The sequence below is a fragment of the Vidua chalybeata genome, chromosome 24 (assembly GCF_026979565.1).
Source record: "Vidua chalybeata isolate OUT-0048 chromosome 24, bVidCha1 merged haplotype, whole genome shotgun sequence".
NCBI lineage: Eukaryota > Metazoa > Chordata > Aves > Passeriformes > Viduidae > Vidua > Vidua chalybeata.
In genome coordinates this window covers 2,104,852-2,124,253 of record NC_071553.1, presented here as the reverse complement: position 1 = coordinate 2,124,253, position 19,402 = coordinate 2,104,852, and the positions used below count along the sequence as shown (strand labels likewise).

Below are 19,402 nucleotides of genomic sequence, written 5' to 3'. Positions count from 1 at the left end.
ATAACTTAAATAAATTTACATATAAATGTCTATGATATATAATATTATATAATGTATAATATTATATAATGTATAATATTATTTAATATATATAATTATATAATTAATATAATTATAATGCATATATACATATAATTAGTTTTTTAGTTAAAATAGTCTTTTAATTCGTTTTTAAATTAAAGCTAATTAAATTCATTACTTAGACTAAATGAAATTATTTTAAGATTAATTTTATGCACAAAATAGAAACCATATAAATTTAATAATAATTATATATAAATGTGTAAAATATGTTAATTTATTTATATTTAGAAGTTATATACATTTACATTTATAAGTGATTAAAAACTATAAAATTTCTAGAAATTAATTTTATGCATATATATAGCATGCATAAATTCATGTTAAATAACTGAACTATATAAATTTAATACATAAATTATATTAATTTATATATATATTGTCTAATAAATATAGAAACTAAATATGTTACATACATTAATTGATTAATTAATTGGGCAATAAAAGCTGAAACTAAAGAATGAGGGTTTTCAGGGTAAAAAAATTTGTTCAGAGGGAAGAAGTAAAGCGGGAGAGAAAAAACACGATTAATCAGGAAAATAGTTTGAATAAAACGGGGGTAAAAATAGGACATCAAGGAGTGTGTCCGCTCCCGGAGCTGTGGGTGTCCATCCCTGGGGTGTGTCCGCTCCCGGAGCTGTGGGTGTCCATCCCTGGGGTGTGTCCGGTCCCGGAGCTGTGCGTGTCCATCCCTGGGGTGTGTCCAGTCCCGGAGCTGTGGGTGTCCATCCCCAGGTGTGTCCGGTCCGGGAGCTGTGGGTGGGTGTCCATCCCTGGGGTGTGTCCAGTCCCGGAGCTGTCGGTGTCCATCCCTGGGGTGTGTCCGCTCCCGGAGCTGTGGGTGTCCATCCCTGGGGTGTGTCCGCTCCCGGAGCTGTGGGTGTCCATCCCTGGGGTGTGTCCGCTCCCGGAGCTGTGGGTGTCCATCCCTGGGGTGTGTCCGCTCCCGGAGCTGTGGGTGTCCATCCCTGGGGTGTGTCCAGTCCCGGAGCTGTGGGTGTCCATCCCTGGGGCGTGTCCGCTCCCGGAGCTGTGGGTGTCCATCCCCAGGTGTGTCCGGTCCGGGAGCTGTGGGTGGGTGTCCATCCCTGGGGTGTGTCCAGTCCCGGAGCTGTGGGTGTCCATCCCTGGGGTGTGTCCGCTCCCGGAGCTGTCGGTGTCCATCCCTGGGGTGTGTCCAGTCCCGGAGCTGTCGGTGTCCATCCCTGGGGTGTGTCCAGTCCCGGAGCTGTGGGTGTCCATCCCTGGGGTGTGTCCGCTCCCGGAGCTGTGGGTGTCCATCCCTAGGGTGTGTCCGCTCCCGGAGCTGTCGGTGTCCATCCCTGGGGTGTGTCCGCTCCCGGAGCTGTCGGTGTCCATCCCCAGGTGTGTGTCCGCTCCCGGAGCTGTCGGTGTCCATCCCGAGGGTGTTAACCCCGCCGGGTGCCAGCTCCCCGGGCCGCCGGGCAGGCTCGGCCGTGCTGGCCCCGCAGCCCGGCTCAGCGCCAGCTCGGGGTCGGGGCAGTGCCCTCCCGGCCCTCATTACCCATTAACGAGCCGAGCGGAGCCACCGGGCCCCGGAATCGCCCGCCCACATCCCCAGCCCAGCGTGGGGGTGCTGAGCACTTTTTGGGAGTGCTGAGCCTGGCCAGGGCTTCCTCCCCCATTCCTCCTCCTCACCCTCCTGCAGCGGGCTCTGCCGGCTCCTGCATTCCAGGGAGGGTCGCAACCAACCTGTCCCCGGGGCCAGGGACACTGAGGGGACACGGACCGTGGTCCCGGCTCCACAGAGTCCCCAGACGGGCTCTAGGGACCATTCCAGGACAGGCAGGCAGGCGGGGGGCTCTGATCCCGGGCCACCCCGACCCCATCCCCAAACGCCCCACAGGCAGCAGGGAGGGGTGTGAGCCCTGTTCGCCTTCACTTCCCCGAGGCTGCTCCCTTAAAATACAAGCTGGGAAAACATCAGCGTGTGGGTTAAAACCCCAGGGGAAAGGGCAGATAACGGGTTTTAACCAAAATCACTTTGTCTGGCCACAAAATGGCCTCTGGCCACCTAAATCCTGCAGCAGTTCCTCGGCCAAAACCCTGTCCCGGAGCCGCCGTGCCCCAGGAACCGCGGCCTCGGGGCCTTTCCGCTGCTTCTGCCCCGTCAGCAGCTCTGCGGTGCCCGCGGCTGCTCTGGGGAGGCTTCCCAGGGTGGGCAGAGCTCTCTGGGGGCTCTTGGGAGGGGTCTCGGGACAGCTGGGGGGGTCTCCGAGTGCTTGGGAGGTTTCAGGGCAACAGGATGAGCCTGAGATGTCCCAGCCCTGCCAATGCCACAAGCAGCAAGGCTGTGGGGACCCCCAGGACCCCCGGGGTGGGTGCTGGTGACCAGAGTCTGTGCCACCCCATGCCAGCCTGTGCTTCAGGTCCCGTGAGCCTCTTGTTAATGCTTTCCCCTCCCTCCATCCATCTTTTCCCCCAAACCCCCTGTTCTCGTCCCATCAAAGCACCTTTTTGCAGTACCAACACCCATTTGGGACCCCCGGAGGGACCCCCGGGTGCCCCACTCAGTCCCGGGATGGGGGGTTCTTTTCTACCCTCCCCTACGAGTGCCGAGGGACAGGGATGTAGCTCCATGGGATTCCTGAGTGGGGGGGCTGAGAGCAGCTTTTGCCCCCCAGATTGCAGGGGCTGGGGGGGGGAAGGTGCCCGGAGCAGGGAATCACATCCCTGCTCCCACACAGGCCAGCCACAGGGTGGGGAAAAGGCAGCAGCTGGGAACACGAGGAGCACAGGGACCCTCCTGGCCCGAACCTGAGGGCAGGGAGACAGTTTGGCTTTTCCCCTGCATTTTCCAGATGCTTTTACAGCACACAGAGCAGCCAGAAAAAGTCAGGGATGAGGGACTGTGGGGTGAGGGGATGAGAGACTGTGAGGACAGGGGGTGGGGACTGGTGCTCCTCACACTGCCCAGCAGCTCGGGATGCTCCCAGCTCTGCCCCCCAGCTCTGCCCCCAGCTCTGCCACAGCTTCAAGCTGCCATCATCCAGCCCCAGCCACCCTCTCCAGTGCAGCTGTGGAGCTGCCTGGTGCATCCTGGAGCATCCTGGAGCATCCTGGAGCAGCCTGGAGCAGCCTGGAGCAGGCCAGGGACTCACTGCCCTCAGCACCCCCAAACCCGGGCATGGTGCCCACCCCTAAGAGCAGCTTCCGGCCTCAAATACCCCCCAAATGTGACCATAATGACCGTGGCACTGATCCAGCAGGATATATATAGGTCCCACTTCCCTGGGAAGGGGATGTGGACCTGGGAAACCCCCAGCTGCTGCTGGGGAGAGGAAGGGCTGGGCTGAGTCAGCTCCCCTCGAGGAATCCTGTTTGTCAGCAAACAAGGCAGCAGCTCAGCCCTGGTACTCACAGAAAGCTCCCAGATCCCCTCCTGCCCTTGCCACCCCCTTGGATGAGGAATGGGAGTGTTCACCCTGCGCACCCCATGGGCTGGTAGGGACCCAGGGTGGTGTGGGAGCCCCTGGCATCCCCCTGGAGAGGCTGGATCAGTGCAGGGGGATCAGGGTATGGGGCTCTCCTGCTCCTGGAAAGAAGGAAGGAAAGAAGGGGGAGCGGTGTGGGGGGAGGAAATGCCTCTTCCAGTGCTGTCACTCTAAGCAAAGTGCTCCAGGAAACTTTGCCTCAAGTGTGTTTGCTTTAAACAGCTGCTTTCCAACCATTCACACAGATTTTGGGGGGCCACAGCACCAGAGACGGTGCCTGGAGTTCTCAGCGACGCCGGCAGAGCCGGGGCAGGAAGGGCAGATGAATCCCTCTGCCCTCATTCCAGTGGCCATGAACTCCCACAAGCATCCACAGGGAAGCAGGGCAGGGTAACACTACCAGGACTCAGCCCCAGTCACCCCCCCAGGGACCCCAGGGCTGCGACAGGGGAGCCACAAGCTCCAGTCCCCCCTTGAATCCCAGACTTACACCAAGTTACAACTCTCTGTTTATTAATAATATTAAATATACAAGTTGTTTTCCATTATTTTCTTTAAATAGACTTTTAAATGCCTTTGTATAAAATATTTCAGGATTTCATTGTATAAAAAAAAATGCATCCCAAAACCAACAAAAAGCCCCAACCAAACAACAACAAGAACAAAAAAAAAAAAAAGGCAAAATAAATCCAACATGGGTAAAGGCAAGTTTTCTCTCCCAGGAGCAGCTCCTCTACAGTGTAAACTGGTGACCCACACCACCAGGAGTTTGGCCCCAGACTTCCTGCTGCATCAGGGCTTTTATCCTGATTTACACCAGTCCCTCGCCCAGGAACCCCCTCCTTCTGCCAGTCATAAATACACACACACACACACACACACATATATATATATATATATATATATATATATATGTATATAAACCCCCAAATTAATAGTGATGCTTTCTTTAAAAACAGTTGGGTTTGTCCATATTTTCATCCTTCATATAAAAATAATGCTTGAAACTCCCAGAGCAGCGCAGGCCACGCTTCATCCAGGGCTGGAGGGAGCCGTTGGATTTTGGGGTATCTCCATGGCTGGTGCATCCCAAACCAGGCTCTTCCCAAAGCCGGGGAGTGGGGCAGTGCCAAGAAGCCCCAGGGTGCCCAGCTGGGGCAGTTCCAGCTCTTACACCCATCCTTCCCAGCTCCATTCCCTTCTCCAAAGCGCAGTCACCAAAGAAATGGAATCCCAGCGAGGCCAGCTCGCGGCGAGGACCCTGTGAGGAGCACAGGGCCCCCCCAGAACACTTGTGCAGGATAAGGACTTTCATTCACTCTACTAAAAAAAAAAAAAAATAAGCCCTAACAACAGGAGGATGGGGAGGGACTGGGATGGTGCCAAGGGTCACCCCAAACCCAGCCCCGTGCAGGGACATGGGCACGGATGGGCTTTAAATATTCACAGTGTGAGGGTTTGAGTTGCAAGTCAGGGCTGGGGGTCTCAGGATTGGCCCCCCCAGAATTCAGGATGCTCCAGTTGAAGCCTCAGGAAAGGCAGGGTGAAGGAGGCGATGGGTGCTGCTCCAAACCCAGTCTGCTGGGGTGGGAGAAAAGCCAGAGGATTCGGGGAGCTGATCCCATCTATCTTCATCCAGCTCTGGCCGAGTCCAAGTGGGGTCTGCTTCCATCATCCCACATCCAGCACCTCCACGGTCCTGTCAGCACCGCAGCGTCACACCAGCCACAGCTGCCGTCCTCCTGCAGTCATGGTCCCAACGCCTTCCAGCCCTTCACTTCCCGCTGCCCGGGGGTCCCACTCAGGGCACATCCCCCCATCCTTTTGTCCCTGCCAGGGAGTTTTTTGCAGTCTCTGGCCATCGGCATGGGGCAAGGGAAGAGGGAGTGTCAGCATCACGGTGGGATCGCGGCAAGGCTGGCGCGTGCCAACCCTCCTTCCCTCCGCATCCGTCCCCCGAGCAGCTTCACATCCTGCCTGGGGCCCTGGGAAAAGGAGGAGGGAGATGAGCAGGAGCTGGGGCTCTGCCAGGGAGGGCAGCGTGGGGTGAAACACACGAAAACCACAGGAAAAAATACTATGTATATTAAGAAAGTGCCAGTAATGGATTAACGAGCTGCGAAACCACATGCTGGCAGCGCTGGGGCGCAGACCTGCTCCTGTCCATGTCTTCCCACCCAGAATTTCCCTGCCCATGGCCAAGGCCAGCACCAACCAGGGACACAGTATTGTCCTCACAGCTTGCACCGGAGCCCTTCAAGGTCCCACCCAGCCCCTGATCACCTCAGAGATCCTGAGTCTCCAGCTCTGAACATTCCCTTGCTCCCTGCAGCGCCCTGTGACAGAAAGATGGGGGGGGTTAGGGCAGGGCTGCCCAGGGTGGGGGTCCCCAAAGCCCCCCCATGCAGGATGCTGTCACACCCACCTCCTCTCCGGCTCCTCGGGGTCACAGCCTCCATCCTCCAGTGACCGCTCCAGGACCTGTGTGGAGGCAGGGAAATGGGGAGATGAGCCCTGGGCAAGGGGAGGAGGCTGCACCAGCAGGGTGGCAAATCTCCCAAATAACATCCTCCCACCGCACTCAGCACCACCAATTAATTGTCCCCCGGTCTCAAAATTATGGGGGAAATGGGGATCAACCCACACTGGCCAAGAGACAAGTGGGGAAACTGAGGCAGGAGAGAATGTTGGTGCCCAGGGAGGAGATGAGGCAGGGATCTTACCCTGGATTTATACTTGTAGAAGAGCAGCCCTCCCGTGGCCAGCAGGACGGCCACCACACTGGCCACCGTAATGTAGATGAGGGGCTCCTGGCGGCCCTCCCTGGCGGGCGGCTCCTTCCTGCGCTGCTCTGCGCCCAGAACAAAGCCAGAGTCAAAGCTGGGCCCGGCCCCGCCGCCATCCTCGGGGCCCCGCAGCCGGCTGAGCCCCCAGCCCCACGCCCTCGCCCTGTCCCTGGGGCTGCCCGGGGCTCGCAGCTCTGGGGCCATCCTGGAGAAGCGGAGCTGCGTGACGGGCTCGGCCGCCGCCGCGGGACGGATCCTGGCTCCGCCGCCCGTCGAGCTGCGCGATGCTGTCGGAGGGGTGGTCCTGAGCCCGCCGGGCTGGTCTGGGAGGATGGAGCCTCCCCACTGCTGGCCTGGATCCTGCGGCAGGTGGCCGGTGTCCCACTCCACCAGCTCTCCATCCCCACGGAGGACGGGGATGTCACCCCGGGCCAGGCTCAGCGTCCCGGCCGGATCCTGGAGGGCTTCGGCACTGCTGGCTGGAGCTGTCTGCTTCATCCCGGGGGCCAACGCCAGTGCTGGGTCACCTAGCCCGGCACCCAGGACCTCCTCGGTCCCTGAGCCCCCGTCCGTGCTACTGGGGGGCTGAGATGGGGTCTCTAAGTCAGCGAGGGTGGTATGGAGGAGGCTGGAGGGGACTTGGGTGCTAGCGGGTGCCATGTCCCTGCCAGTGGCAGCAGAGAGGGAGGGCTGGGTGGCAGAAGGGAGGGCAGGGGACAGGCAATTGCAGTCAGGATCTGTCCCCACACCTGAAAGAAGGAGAGAGAAGAGACAGCCGTGGGGTCACCAGCCTCCAAGAGGAGCACAGCCAGCAGATCTGAGGTCGGGGCAGTGTCCCCGTCCCTCCCCGCAGCCCCGGGCAAGCGGGTCAAACAGCCCCTCAAAAATGGGAGAGCAAGGGAGCGGCAGGGAACAGGCAGGAGCAGGCAGGGCAGCATGAGGGTGACAAGCAGTGGGTGGGATGAAGCAAACCCGAGTCACCGGGTCCCCTGAGCTGATGGCAGTGGGTTATTGACAACTTGCAGGAGCCAGAGAGCCACGTTTAACATCCCCACGGCACAAGGACATGGCACAGCTCTGACATGAGGATGACACTGTGACATCTCCTCCATGCAAACACAGCACGGGCGCTCACGGAAGCGCGGATGGCAACACGGGGCTCTTCCACCCTGGCAGCAACACTCTCCCCAAAGGCTTGGCCAGGGGAAACTGAGGCACGAGGCAGCTGAAGTGACGCAGCCAAGGTCATGCAGCGTGTTGGTGGCACAGCAGTCCCTCCATTTCTCCGAGTTATGCTCCACCCGGCATCGGGGCTTTGAGACAGAGCTGAGCCTGATGCCTCCTTGGTCCCCCTCAGCATCTCTCCCTTGTCTTGCTTCCAGCAGGATTTAGCACAAATCCCACCTTCAAATGGCAGCCAGGCCCTTCTCCCCTGACACTGATGCAGAGCTTGCTGACACAGGGAAAGGAGCCAAAGTGGACACGTGCCACACCCACAGACACACGACTCTTAAGGTGCTCCATGCAGGCGAGCCCAAGCTCCCCAGACTGGCACAGGTTTACTGGGCAGAGGCCAAGCCTTGGCATCTCACCTGGTGAGGATCCAGCGTTCCTGGGTCCCGGGCACACCCTGCGGTACACTCGGCTGCAATCCTTCTCAAAAGTCTCCTGGTTCTGCAGCAGACGCTTGATGTCCTGGAAGAAATCCTTCACCAGCACCAGCATCTCATAGGGGGACGTGGTGAACTCCTTGAAGCACATCTGTGAGAGCTGGAGGAAGCACCAGGCTCAGCATCAGCTCCATGACCCACCCAGTGTCACCCCCACAGATACCCCAGCGCTCCCAAGGCAGGATTTGCTGGCTTCTAGTGGCTCCATGCACACCCCACCTCTGCTCTGCTCCACGGCCCTGCCCACACACCCACCCCAGGACACTCTGCACACCCCATTTCACCCCAGGATGTTCTAGACACCCCATTTCACCCCAGGAAGCTCTGGACACCCCATTTCACCCCAGGATGCTCTGATACCCCATTTCACCCCAGGATGTTCTAGACGCCCCATTTCACCCCAGGATGAGGACCCAGGCCCAAACCCCCACGAGGCTGGGGTCACTGTACCATTCTCTCCTCATCATCCTCCTCCCTGATGCAGGGGTCCACATTCTCATCGATGCGGTTGTACATCTTGCGCACCATCTGCATCTTCCGGGCGTTGGACGAGTTCTCCTTGAACTCCGTTCTCTCCAGGATCTTGCCCATCAGGGGAAAGGCAGCTTTCACATAGCAGATGGAGTCATTCTGCAAGTGACAAAAAGTGACAGCAGTTACCGGATGGGCATCCCGCTCTGCCTGGGGGAAACTGAAGCACGGAGGCACAAAATGCCTTTCTACAATCCCACAGGGTTCCCAAAGTGGGACTTGGAAGCCACCTGGCCAAGCAGGATGGGTCCCTCCTGGGCTCCCTCCCCTCCCCAGAGGGGAGGCTGGGGATCTGGGGACCTCCCAGCAGCCAGCCTGCTTCCCGTCCCCTAATGTCCCCAGCAAGAAACCACTCACCAACTGCATCTTGTCAATGAACTTGAAGGAGACCCTGCCCGGGTGCTGCATCTGGGTGTCAGCCTGGAAGGACAAAGCAGGATGTCACCCCACATCCCCAGGGACAGTGCTGGGGCTGAGCAGCCCCAGATATGCCATGCTTTGGGCATGGTGTGCCTGAGACCCCCAAATCCACAGGGCTAGGAGGACTTAGCTCCCATTCCTGCTTCATCCCATCCCATACTCCTCCTCCTCACACAGGCACATACCTAAGGTTGATGCAGTGGCAGGAGTGAGCTCAGGATTCCTGCTCCCATCAGGATGTTGTACTCCCCAATTCACAGACCTTCTCCTGCCTTTCCCTGCCTGCTCCCACCCCGCCTCTCTTCCTCCTCCTCCTCCTCCTCTTCCTGCCAGCGCCACAGCGGAGCCCAGCCCTGCTTAATTCTCCTCGGGTCTCCCCCGCACCACTCTCTCCTCCAAATCCAGGCTGCAAAAGAGCATCCTGCCGTGCAGGAGGTGGCTGTGACACCGGGGTCACACATTCTCTGGGATCACACAACGCCGGGGTCCCACACGCAGCGCCGCCGGCCGCCCATGCCACGACCCTCTCCAGTGGGAGGAAAAACCCACCCTAACCAAACGCTCTCCCTCCGGGCTGGCATCCCAGGCTGGGAGGGCGAGGGCTGGCAGAATTGCCGGCCGGCAATTCTCCTCCTAGCCTGGGATGCCGTCCCGGAAACAATTGCTCCATTATCCTGCAGGCGCTGGAGCGAGGGCCAGCTCCTCCATCAGCGAGGAGAGGGCTGCAATCCCCAGCAGGAAAGCCACATCTTCCATTCAAACCTGCTCCGTCCCCTTTCTCCCAGAGCCGCGGACCCAATTTTAATCCCCGGGCGGAGAGCAAAGGCTCCGGGGATGTGTTGTGCAGAGAGGGCTCGGGCAGAGGAAGCCGAGCTCGCCCAGAGCGGCTCCTGGCCCCGCAGCTCGGTGGTTAAAGAGGAAGAGGTGAGGCGAGCCCGGACACGGCGGTTACACGGAGCTCGGAGCGGAGCTCCCGGGGACTCGGAGGTGCCGCTCCCGTCTCTCGCCCGCACACCCCTCTTGCTGCAGGCAGAATTTAATCTGCGACAACCCTGCAAATCCCTGCGTGCCCCCGATTCCCGCTTCTCCCCTGAACATCCGCGTGATTCCCCGCTCGGAGGTGAGCCAAGGGCCACGAAGAGAGAGATACGGCCCCGGCAGCTGTATCCGCTGGGGCCAGGCCAGCACCCAGAGCTGCCCACGGGCCACACGGGATGACGGCCCCATCTCCCAGCCCGGTCGGCTCCATCGCCCGGCCGGGCCCCCCTCGCCGCCTGCCACCCACCCACAGCCCCGTTGCCAGCCCAGCTTCCAGGCAAGCAGCTGGACTCAGGAATGCAGCCGGATTCCTCTGCTTAACCCCTGCGCAGCCGCCCAGAAAGCACCACAGCCCGCAGCGCCGGCCCCTCCACTGCTTCCCCAGCGCCCCTGCACCCATCCAGCCTCACTCCTGTCCCCTTCCCGGCCTCGCTCCTGCTTCCATCTTCTCTCGTTCCTCCTGTCGTCACTTTTCCATGGTCAGCCTTGATAAAGGCACGACATCTGTCACCCCCCAGTGCCCACTTGTCCCTTGTGCCCGTGGATGCTCAGCTCCTGGGTACCATCACTTCACTAGGGGAGCTGAAGATCGCCCCATTTCCTTATTTCAGCACTAAAAAAGAGCTGCTTTGTGCCCATCTGGCCCCAAATGAGCCCCCATCCCGCAGCACAGCCCCGGGAGGGCACTCACCAGCTCCTCCAGCTCGGCCAGGTGCCTCTCTGTGATGATCTGCTGGCAGTAGCTGTTCTGCTCCGTCTCATGGATGCGGAGCAGGAGGAGGAGGAGGGACAACAGCAGGGAGCAGCGGAGCAGGCACACCTGAGCACGACACAGGAAGAGTTTGAAGCAGGGATAACCCACACACATGCCAAGCCCCCTGCCCCTCTCCACCACCCCCCAGCGTGACCACCTCTGTGGTAGCCAGCACTTGGCCACGGTCCAGCAGGATAATCCCACTGTGGTCCTCCAAGCCCGTGCCTATCCCCATCCTGCTATTTTTAGGAGCTCCAGGTCAGCAGGGAATTTCCCAAGGCCCGGTGACACAAGCCTGGATGTGGCTCTTGGCCACCTCCACATTCCCGATCCAGCCCCTCTCCCCTCTCCCGCACCATTTCTCCGTTGCTCCTGCAAATCTCCTCCTCCGCCCTGGCTCTCCAGAGCCCATCTGACACACTGACCCACCCATCCCCAAAAATCCTCTTCCCACCCTCCAGACCCCCCCAGCTGCACCCGCCGGGCTCTTTCCATGCAGCAGCTCTGGCCTCGTCCCAAATTTCCCTCCCAATCCCCCTGCAAAGAAGCGGGGAGGCACCGATCCATGGCGGGACCCGGGTGAGAAACGGGGCTTGTCCCAGAGCCAAGACTCCCGAGGTGGGGGTGGAGGGGACCCTCGGGTGGGTGTGCACCCCCGTCTCCCAGGGCATCGGCAGGGAGAGGGTGCCTGGGTGATGACTGGGGGCGGGGGGAATTTCCCTTGGATGATATCCAGGAATCCTCCCCTCTTGTGAAACTCCAAGATGCCGCCCGGGCCACCGCCGAGATGTGGCCACGGCTGAACGGAGCCTCACCCCACCGGGAACGGGCTGGGGACGGGGCTGGAGCCGGGAACGGGGCTGGAGTCGGTGACCGGGACGGGGCTTCACCCCGCGGGTCCGGGGCTGGAACCGGGCTGGGGGTTGGAGCCTCATCGCGCAGGTCCGGGAATGGAGCCGGGGCTGCAGCATCCCCCGCCGGGGACGGGGCTGGGGCCGGGGACCGGCCGGGGCTGAAGCCGGGGCCTCCCCACTCCCGGTCTGGGAACCGTGACGGGGCTGGAGAACCGGGAACCGGGGCTGGAGCCGCGGCTTCACCCCGCGGGTCCGGGGCTGCCACGCCAACAGAGGCGGGGCTGGAGCATCCCCCGCCGGGAGCCGGGACCCCCAGAGGAGGGGACCCACCACGAGGGCACGGGGACACCCGGGGCTGCCGCTCCCGCGGGGGCCCCGCACAGGTGGCAGCGGGCGCCGGGATGGGGGGGGGGGGGGGGGGGTCTCCGCGGCCGTGGGTAGCGGGAGGGGCCGCCGTACCTTGGCTCCGAGGCGGGGCATGGGGGCTGCCGTGGGACCAGGGCCGGGCGGAGCGGGCGAGACGGCAGCGGCGGCGGGGCCGAGCGGGGCCGGGCTGAGCCGCCGCCGCGGCCGCGCTCCCCTTTATAGCGCCGCGGCAGCATGTGGTTTATGAGAAAGCCCTGGCGGGCGGCCAGGCCCCGCGGGGCCCGGCCCGGGCCAGCACCGGGAGGGCACCGAGCGGCACCGGGCGGCACTGCTGGGTCCCATGTGCACCGCTGGGGTCCGAGCAGAACCTCTCAGGTCCGATCGGAACCGCTCGGGTCGTTCAGTCGGTTCGACTCGCCGGGGTCAAATCGGCGCCGTTCGGGTTGGGCTGGAGCCGCTCGGTTACGATCGGATCGGCTCGGCTTTCCTGGAATCGGCTCGGCTCGGCACTGCTCGGCCCGTGCGTGCGAGCCCCCGTGATGAGAAACACACGCGTGTGCTCACCTGGGCACACACACACACACACACGTCTGCATAGATGTGCCAGGGACAGACACCAGCCCCGGATGGCCACGGTCACCACGGGCACCGGTAGCCATGGGCACACACACAGCCCTGAGCCTGGCACACATGTGTGCACACACACAGAGCCCAGAGCCTGGCACACGTGTGTACACACACACACAGCCTGAGCCTGGCACACGTGTGTACACACAGACACAGCCCTGAGCCTGGCACACATGTGTGCACACACACAGAGCCCAGAGCCTGGCACACGTGTGTACACACACACACAGCCTGAGCCTGGCACACGTGTGTACACACACACACAGCCTGAGCCTGGCACACGTGTGTGCACACACACAGAGCCCAGAGCCTGGCACACGTGTGTACACACACACACAGCCTGAGCCTGGCACACGTGTGTGCACACACACAGAGCCCAGAGCCTGGCACACGTGTGTGCACACACACAGAGCCCAGAGCCTGGCACACATGTGTGCACACACACAGAGCCCAGAGCCTGGCACACGTGTGTGCACACACACAGAGCCCAGAGCCTGGCACATGTGTGTACACACACACACAGCCTGAGCCTGGCACACGTGTGTACACACAGACACAGCCCTGAGCCTGGCACACGTGTGTACACACAGACACACACACAGCCTGAGCCTGGCACACGTGTGTACACACACACACAGCCTGAGCCTGGCACACGTGTGTACACACAGACACACACACAGAGCCCAGAGCCTGGCACACGTGTGTACACACAGACACAGCCCTGAGCCTGGCACACGTGTGTACACACAGACACACACACAGCCCTGAGCCTGGCACACGTGTGTACACACAGACACAGCCCTGAGCCTGGCACACGTGTGTACACACAGACACAGCCTGAGCCTGGCACACGTGTGTACACACACACACAGCCCTGAGCCTGGCACACGTGTGTACACACACACAGAGCCCTGAGCCTGGCACACGTGTGTACACACACACAGCCCAGAGCCTGGCACACGTGTGTACACACACACACAGCCCTGAGCCTGGCACACGTGTGTGCACACACACAGAGCCCTGAGCCTGGCACATGTGTGTACACACAGACACACACAGCCCTGAGCCTGGCACACGTGTGTACACACAGACACAGCCTGAGCCTGGCACACGTGTGTACACACACACATACACAGCCTGAGCCTGGCACACGTGTGTACACACACACACAGCCCTGAGCCTGGCACACGTGTGTGCACACACACAGAGCCCTGAGCCTGGCACATGTGTGTACACACAGACACACACACAGCCTGAGCCTGGCACACGTGTGTACACACAGACACACACACAGCCTGAGCCTGGCACACGTGTGTACACACACACATACACAGCCTGAGCCTGGCACACGTGTGTACACACACACACAGCCCTGAGCCTGGCACACGTGTGTACACGCACACAGCTGTGCACACATGCACACACTGGGGACTCCTCAGAACGTGCACGTGTGCTCTCACACCCCCGTGTGTGTGTATGGTCACCCCTGGGCACTTGTATCCGTGTGAGCATAAACACAACCCCCCTGGATGTGCAGGGACACCCCCTCAGGACACACACAGAGCTCTGGGCCTTGCACACGTGCGTGCTTGCTCATCCCTGGGCACACACATGCACACATGCACATATGATGGACACCCTTCAGAACATGCGGGGATGGATGCATCAGCAAGGGTGTGCACGGACAGATCCACGAGCATTGATCAGCCCACGTGTGCACAGGCAGATCCATCTGCACGGATGGACCCACACGTGCACAAGCAGATGCATTTGTAGGGATGTGCATGGACAGATGTCTGCATACGTGTGCATGACAGAACTGCACGGACATGGACAAATCCCTGTGCAGGGATGGGCCCACGTGAGCATAGACAGATCTGGGGGCATGGAGGGGCCCACACGTGCATGGAGAGATCCATGTTTGCATGGAGAGATCCATGTTTGCATGGAGAGATCCATGTTTGCATGGATGGATCCACGTGTGCATGGATGGATCCACGTGTGCATGGATGGATCCACGTGTGCATGGATGGATCCATTTGTGCACAGATGGATCCCCACGTGCACAAGCAGGTCCATTTGCACAGGTGCAGATAGATCCATGGATAGATCCGTGCACAGGGATCTGTGAGGGGCTGGATCCGGGGCCAGCAGAGCCATGCAACAAGCCCCATTCCCAGCTTTGGGATTTTCCTCTTTGCTGCCTGTTTGTTTTCCAGGCGACTGGAAGTGATTAGTGGCCACGAGGTGATCCATGGCGGTGCCAAGCACTCGGCACTCTGACAGGAAACCGAAAGCAAACTGCTCCACAGACACAGCGGGATGCGGCTGCAACCGGGGATGGTGACAACGGGGCCAAGTGTGGGTGACAGCCACCACATCCGAGCTTCCGAGGGGCCAGCGGGATCTGCTCCCCCGGGCCGGAAACCCTGCTGGGGTTGCAGAAGCTGCTGAGGGGTTTTCTTGGAGCTGAGAGCTGATGCCAATAGTGGAGGGCTGGGATCAGTGACCTGGTGGAGGAGATGGGGAAGAGCTGGGAAGCAGCCGGAGTTGGGGACAGCAGTGACAGCCCCGAGATAGTATCAGACTGTGCACCAGCACATGGGTGCCACAGGTCTTGTCACCCTCAGTGTCCCTTAGCAACAGCAACAGATAAACATCTGAGGGTGCTGAGGGTGACAGGCTGGGGAGGGAGGGCTCTGGTTTAGAAATCAGCTGTCCTCCCAAAATAACCCCTTTCTCCCCAAAACTCTGAGATATTTTTCATCGCGAGCTATTCTGGGAGCCTCACAGCCCCCACGGTGGGAGGACACCGGGGTGGACACCAAGGGACACGGCGGGTGACGCCAGCACCAGGGGTGACTCACAGGGACCCCGTGGCAGCGCGTGAGGCCCTTTCACACCGGCTGAGACCATGGGCTGCTCATGTCCCGCACACTCATTCCCCTCTGCTTTAAAGGGACAGGAAAAGTGTCATATGCTGGGTCATGGGACAAGCTATGGGGCAGCGGGACAGGGACAGAAGGAGAGCAGGACAGAGGGACGGCAGGATGGAGGGACGGGTTAATATTAATCTGCCTCATGCATGACAGAGGGCGAGAGCAGCATCCGCCTCTTTTTTTTTTGGCAGGGAAGTGGCTTTTGCCCCTCCTCCCTTCCCAAACCTGCCGAAATCCCTGAGTCACGGGGCAGAAATGGGGCTGGTGGCAGAGGTGGCAGCAGCTCCGTGCCCACACTGTAGCCAGAGAAACTGGGAGAGGCAAAATTTAGGGTGGTTGTCCCTCTCCCCATTGCAAACTGGGACCAATGGCACTGTCACCACGCTGGTGCTGTGCAGGAGTTGCCCCTCTCCCCCCACAGCCACTGTCAGCCAAGGGGGAAAGGTGGGATGAGGCTGTGGGGCTTCCTGGGCATCCCAGGGGTGCCCACGTCTGCTGGCCCCAGCACAGAAGGATGCAGGCTGGAGGCAAGGCAGGGCAGGATGGTCCCTGTTCCAAGGGGTCTGGAGCAGACACCAGCACCACCCCCATGCAGCCACATCTCCACCGTGGCCAAGGCTAGAGCATCCCTGGACCTCAATTCCCTCTCTTCCCACTCCCCATGGGAGCGAGAGCACATCCCAACCAATCCCTCATTTCGGGAAGCTTTTTCCAGCCAACAAGCCCCAAAGCAGGGATAAAACCTGTGGCATATCCAATCCCTCCAGCTGCATCCTAGAACCAGCCTCGGGCTGCCTCTCTGGAGAAAGTTATTTCCAGCACGAAAGTGTTGCAAGGTCTTAATCAGTTCCTTCCCGGTGATTCACCGTAGGGCCAGGATGCTCTCCCACAGTCTCCTGGTGCTGCAGCCGAGCCAGGATCCCACCAGCACAATCCAAGCTGCAGCGATGTGTGCCCAGGCTGGAAATCCCCGTGGGAAGGTCCCGAGCCAGTTCCCTCAGGAGTGGAGGAATGCGGGTTGGAAGGCACTTCCCCCCAGCCCGCGGCCAGCAGGGGGGACTCAGGATGTCGTGATGAGGCTGGAGCCTTCATCCCACAGCAAATCCCCCACTTCCCCTCCTCCATCGCTCTCGTGCTGCCTGCTCCACACGGGGACACAGGAGCATCCCACCAGCTCCCATCACCAGGGGATCTCAGCAGCCCCCTGGCCACAGGGTCAGCACCCATGGGAGCAGAGCGCTGCCTGATGCAGGCCCAGGGAATTCAGCCAGGCTGGGAGCGAGGGAACCGCAGGGTCAGGCTGTGTCCGGCGCCTGCGGAGAACATCCCTCCTCAGAGTTATCATAACCCGGGCTCCCCGACCACAGAGCCTCTCGGGAGACCTCCCACCACCCCAGCACGTGCTCGGGGGTCCTTGGGCACAGATAAGGCCCAGCCCTGGGGTCAGGGAGGAGTGCCCATGCCAGGGGGGATGCAAGGTGGTGTCAAGGGACAAAAGGCAGGTGACAGCCCCGCGTGGGTCACTGCCATGTCCCCAGTGCTGGTGGCTGTGGCTGAGTCACGTCAGGCTCCAGCTTCACTCCTCCCTCCACCAAGGAATGTGGCAGGGCCAGAGCCAAAAACCTTCCCAGGCAGCTGCTCACGGGCACTCACAGAGTCTGGGGGAGATACAGGGCAGGAGGTGCCACCAGCTGTCGCTTCAGGGTGGCAAGAGGACGATGGCCACCCTGGGGCAATGTCCATGTGCTCATGCTCTGGGGGACTCCCCAGCATCCCCAGTACATCCTGAACGAGGGTCTGCAGGGCCACAGTGCCCAGTGTGCCCCATTCCCTGCTGGGCATCACCCGGAGCTCACGGCACAGCGCAGTGTGGGTGCAGCCCTGGCACCCTCCGGCTCAGCCAGGAGAGTCCTGACCCATGGCTGGGGGTTCAGGGGCTGTGCCAGGAGCAGCTGGGCACAAGTGGGGGCAGCTTGGGAAACAGCTTGGGAATGCCCCGGGGCAGCCAGGCCTCAGCACCACCTGGGTGCTTCCTGTCAGTCACCATGGCCAGGAACAAGGTGACATCCAAACGTGCCAAACCCTTTCTGGGATGCCCCAGCTCTCGGACCGTGTGATGGACGGAGTCAGCACTGCCCCTGACCTCGGCACGTGCCCGAGGGACTAAATCCCACTTTAACTCCCCAAACTGGGAATGTGATCCCCACACATGTCCGGCTGCAGGCTGATGGGGTGACAGCCCTGTGCCACCCCCCGGCACGGGGCTGGAGTGGCTGTTTGGAGCCATCAAGCCCGGGCCATGGAGCGGCTGCTGGGGCGTCGCAGGCAGAGTCCAGAGCCAGAACAGAGGAGCTGTTTGTGCTCCCGCCGGGGCCGGTTGTTTATCGGCAGCCGGAGCTGTTTACATCAGCCACTGGCCCCGATCTCTGCCACGGACACCCAGACGTGGGGGCCGGCCCCGGCTGCACCCCGCGGTCCCCAGGTGCCGGCGGGGCTCTGCTGGGAAGGAGGGGAAGCAGGGATGAGGGCTGAGGCTGAGTCATGGCCTTATCTTGCTCCACGCCCGGCAGCAGGATCCAGCCCCGGGAGCTGCTGAGCTCCTTTCCCTGCTTGCCCCCATCCTTGAAATCTGGAGGACCCCCAGCCCTAAGGGACACCCTTGGCAGCCAAAGGGACACCTTGGGGGACAAGGACTGTTCTCACAGGGCACGGTGGGGCTTACGCCCATCATCTTCCTCACTGCGGATGGAGGGGGACAAAGATGGACAGACAGATGGACAGACCCCAGCGGTGTGTAATCTCCACCACTGCATTCCCTGATCCCTGAAGGGCAGCTGGGGGTTAATGGGGACAGGGGGGACAGCAGTGCCTTGCTTGCTGGAGAAGGAGCCCTCGCCTCCCAAAAGGAAGCAGCTCCTGCCAGGAATTCGAGGCATTACTCAGCTAGCAGCCATAGATCAGCTGTTTGGCTGCTTGGAGCCTGTTTTTCATTAGCAGCAGTGATTTTAGCACCGTAGAGCTGCCTCCTCCCTCCTGCCAACAGCTCCAGGATGGCCTTGGAGAGCAGGAGCCCTGCCTGGCAGGTGGGATGCGATGGCAGGTCAGGAATGCCAGGAGTGGTTTATCCCTGATAAGCCTTGGCCATGGGAGCTCACCTGGATTCATCCTTTCCCACGGCAAGGAGGAAGTTCAGGAGGGTTTTTGGAGGGATGGTGGTTCTGAGGAAGCTGGTTGTGGCTCCACACCTGGATTCATCCCTTTCCCATGAGAGGAATGAAGTTAAGACTGGTTTTTGGAGGAATGGAACTTGTAGGGAAGCCGCCAGTGGCTTCACACCTGGATCCATCCCTTTCCCAACACAGGGATGGTTTTTGAAGAGATGGAGCTCCTGGGGGAGCTGCCAGGACACACACGCTGCCCCCTCAGCTATGCTGGCAGCCCTGGCTGGGGCCAAGTGGTTCATTTTGGGCTGAAAACAGGAGATTTTGAATTGGCAAAGGCTGGTGGGGGGAGGGTGGTGGTAAGGGGGTGAAGAGGTGTTTGGGGCCTCGCAAAGCCCTCTCCAGCCTCGCACTTCTCCAGCTAAACGCTGCCCTTGGGAAGGGTCTGGAACCCACTCAGGTTCATTAAAAGCATCTTTTCACCTCTGAGAAGCCAAATAAATGTGAAACAAGTATTGACTCCAACTCCCTGCTCCCAGGCAGCCCAGGTACCATGGGAAGGGACACACCAGGATGGAGCATGGACAGAGCTGCGCCGGCATCTCCCGGTGCAAATCCAGCAGTGCCTGCCGCTCCCACGCTCCCAGCCAGCGCCGATGCTAAATCCGGCCTTTCCCATCTCCCTCACAGCTGGACAAGGAGCTCCCGTCTCCATCTCAG

At 60.1% G+C, this 19,402-nt stretch overlaps 1 protein-coding gene across 2 annotated transcripts; it reads right to left on the bottom strand.

Annotated features, from left to right (window-relative positions):
- Positions 1-4,032: 4,032 nt before the first annotated feature.
- CSF1 (colony stimulating factor 1) lies at positions 4,033-12,126 on the bottom strand. Of its 2 annotated transcripts, none has more exons than XM_053964216.1 (9): positions 12,049-12,126; positions 10,673-10,801; positions 8,881-8,943; positions 8,443-8,622; positions 7,915-8,092; positions 6,260-7,071; positions 5,962-6,017; positions 5,820-5,872; positions 4,033-5,521 (listed from the first exon to the last, which is right to left on the bottom strand). In XM_053964216.1, the coding sequence occupies exons 1-8, from the start codon at positions 12,067-12,069 to the stop codon at positions 5,821-5,823; spliced, it is 1,491 nt and encodes a 496-aa protein (XP_053820191.1). In that variant the 5' UTR covers positions 12,070-12,126; the 3' UTR covers positions 4,033-5,521; position 5,820. The 2 variants fall into 2 exon arrangements, with proteins under 2 accessions (XP_053820191.1, XP_053820193.1); XM_053964218.1 differs by having other exon boundaries at positions 6,260-6,387.
- Positions 12,127-19,402: the final 7,276 nt, after the last annotated feature.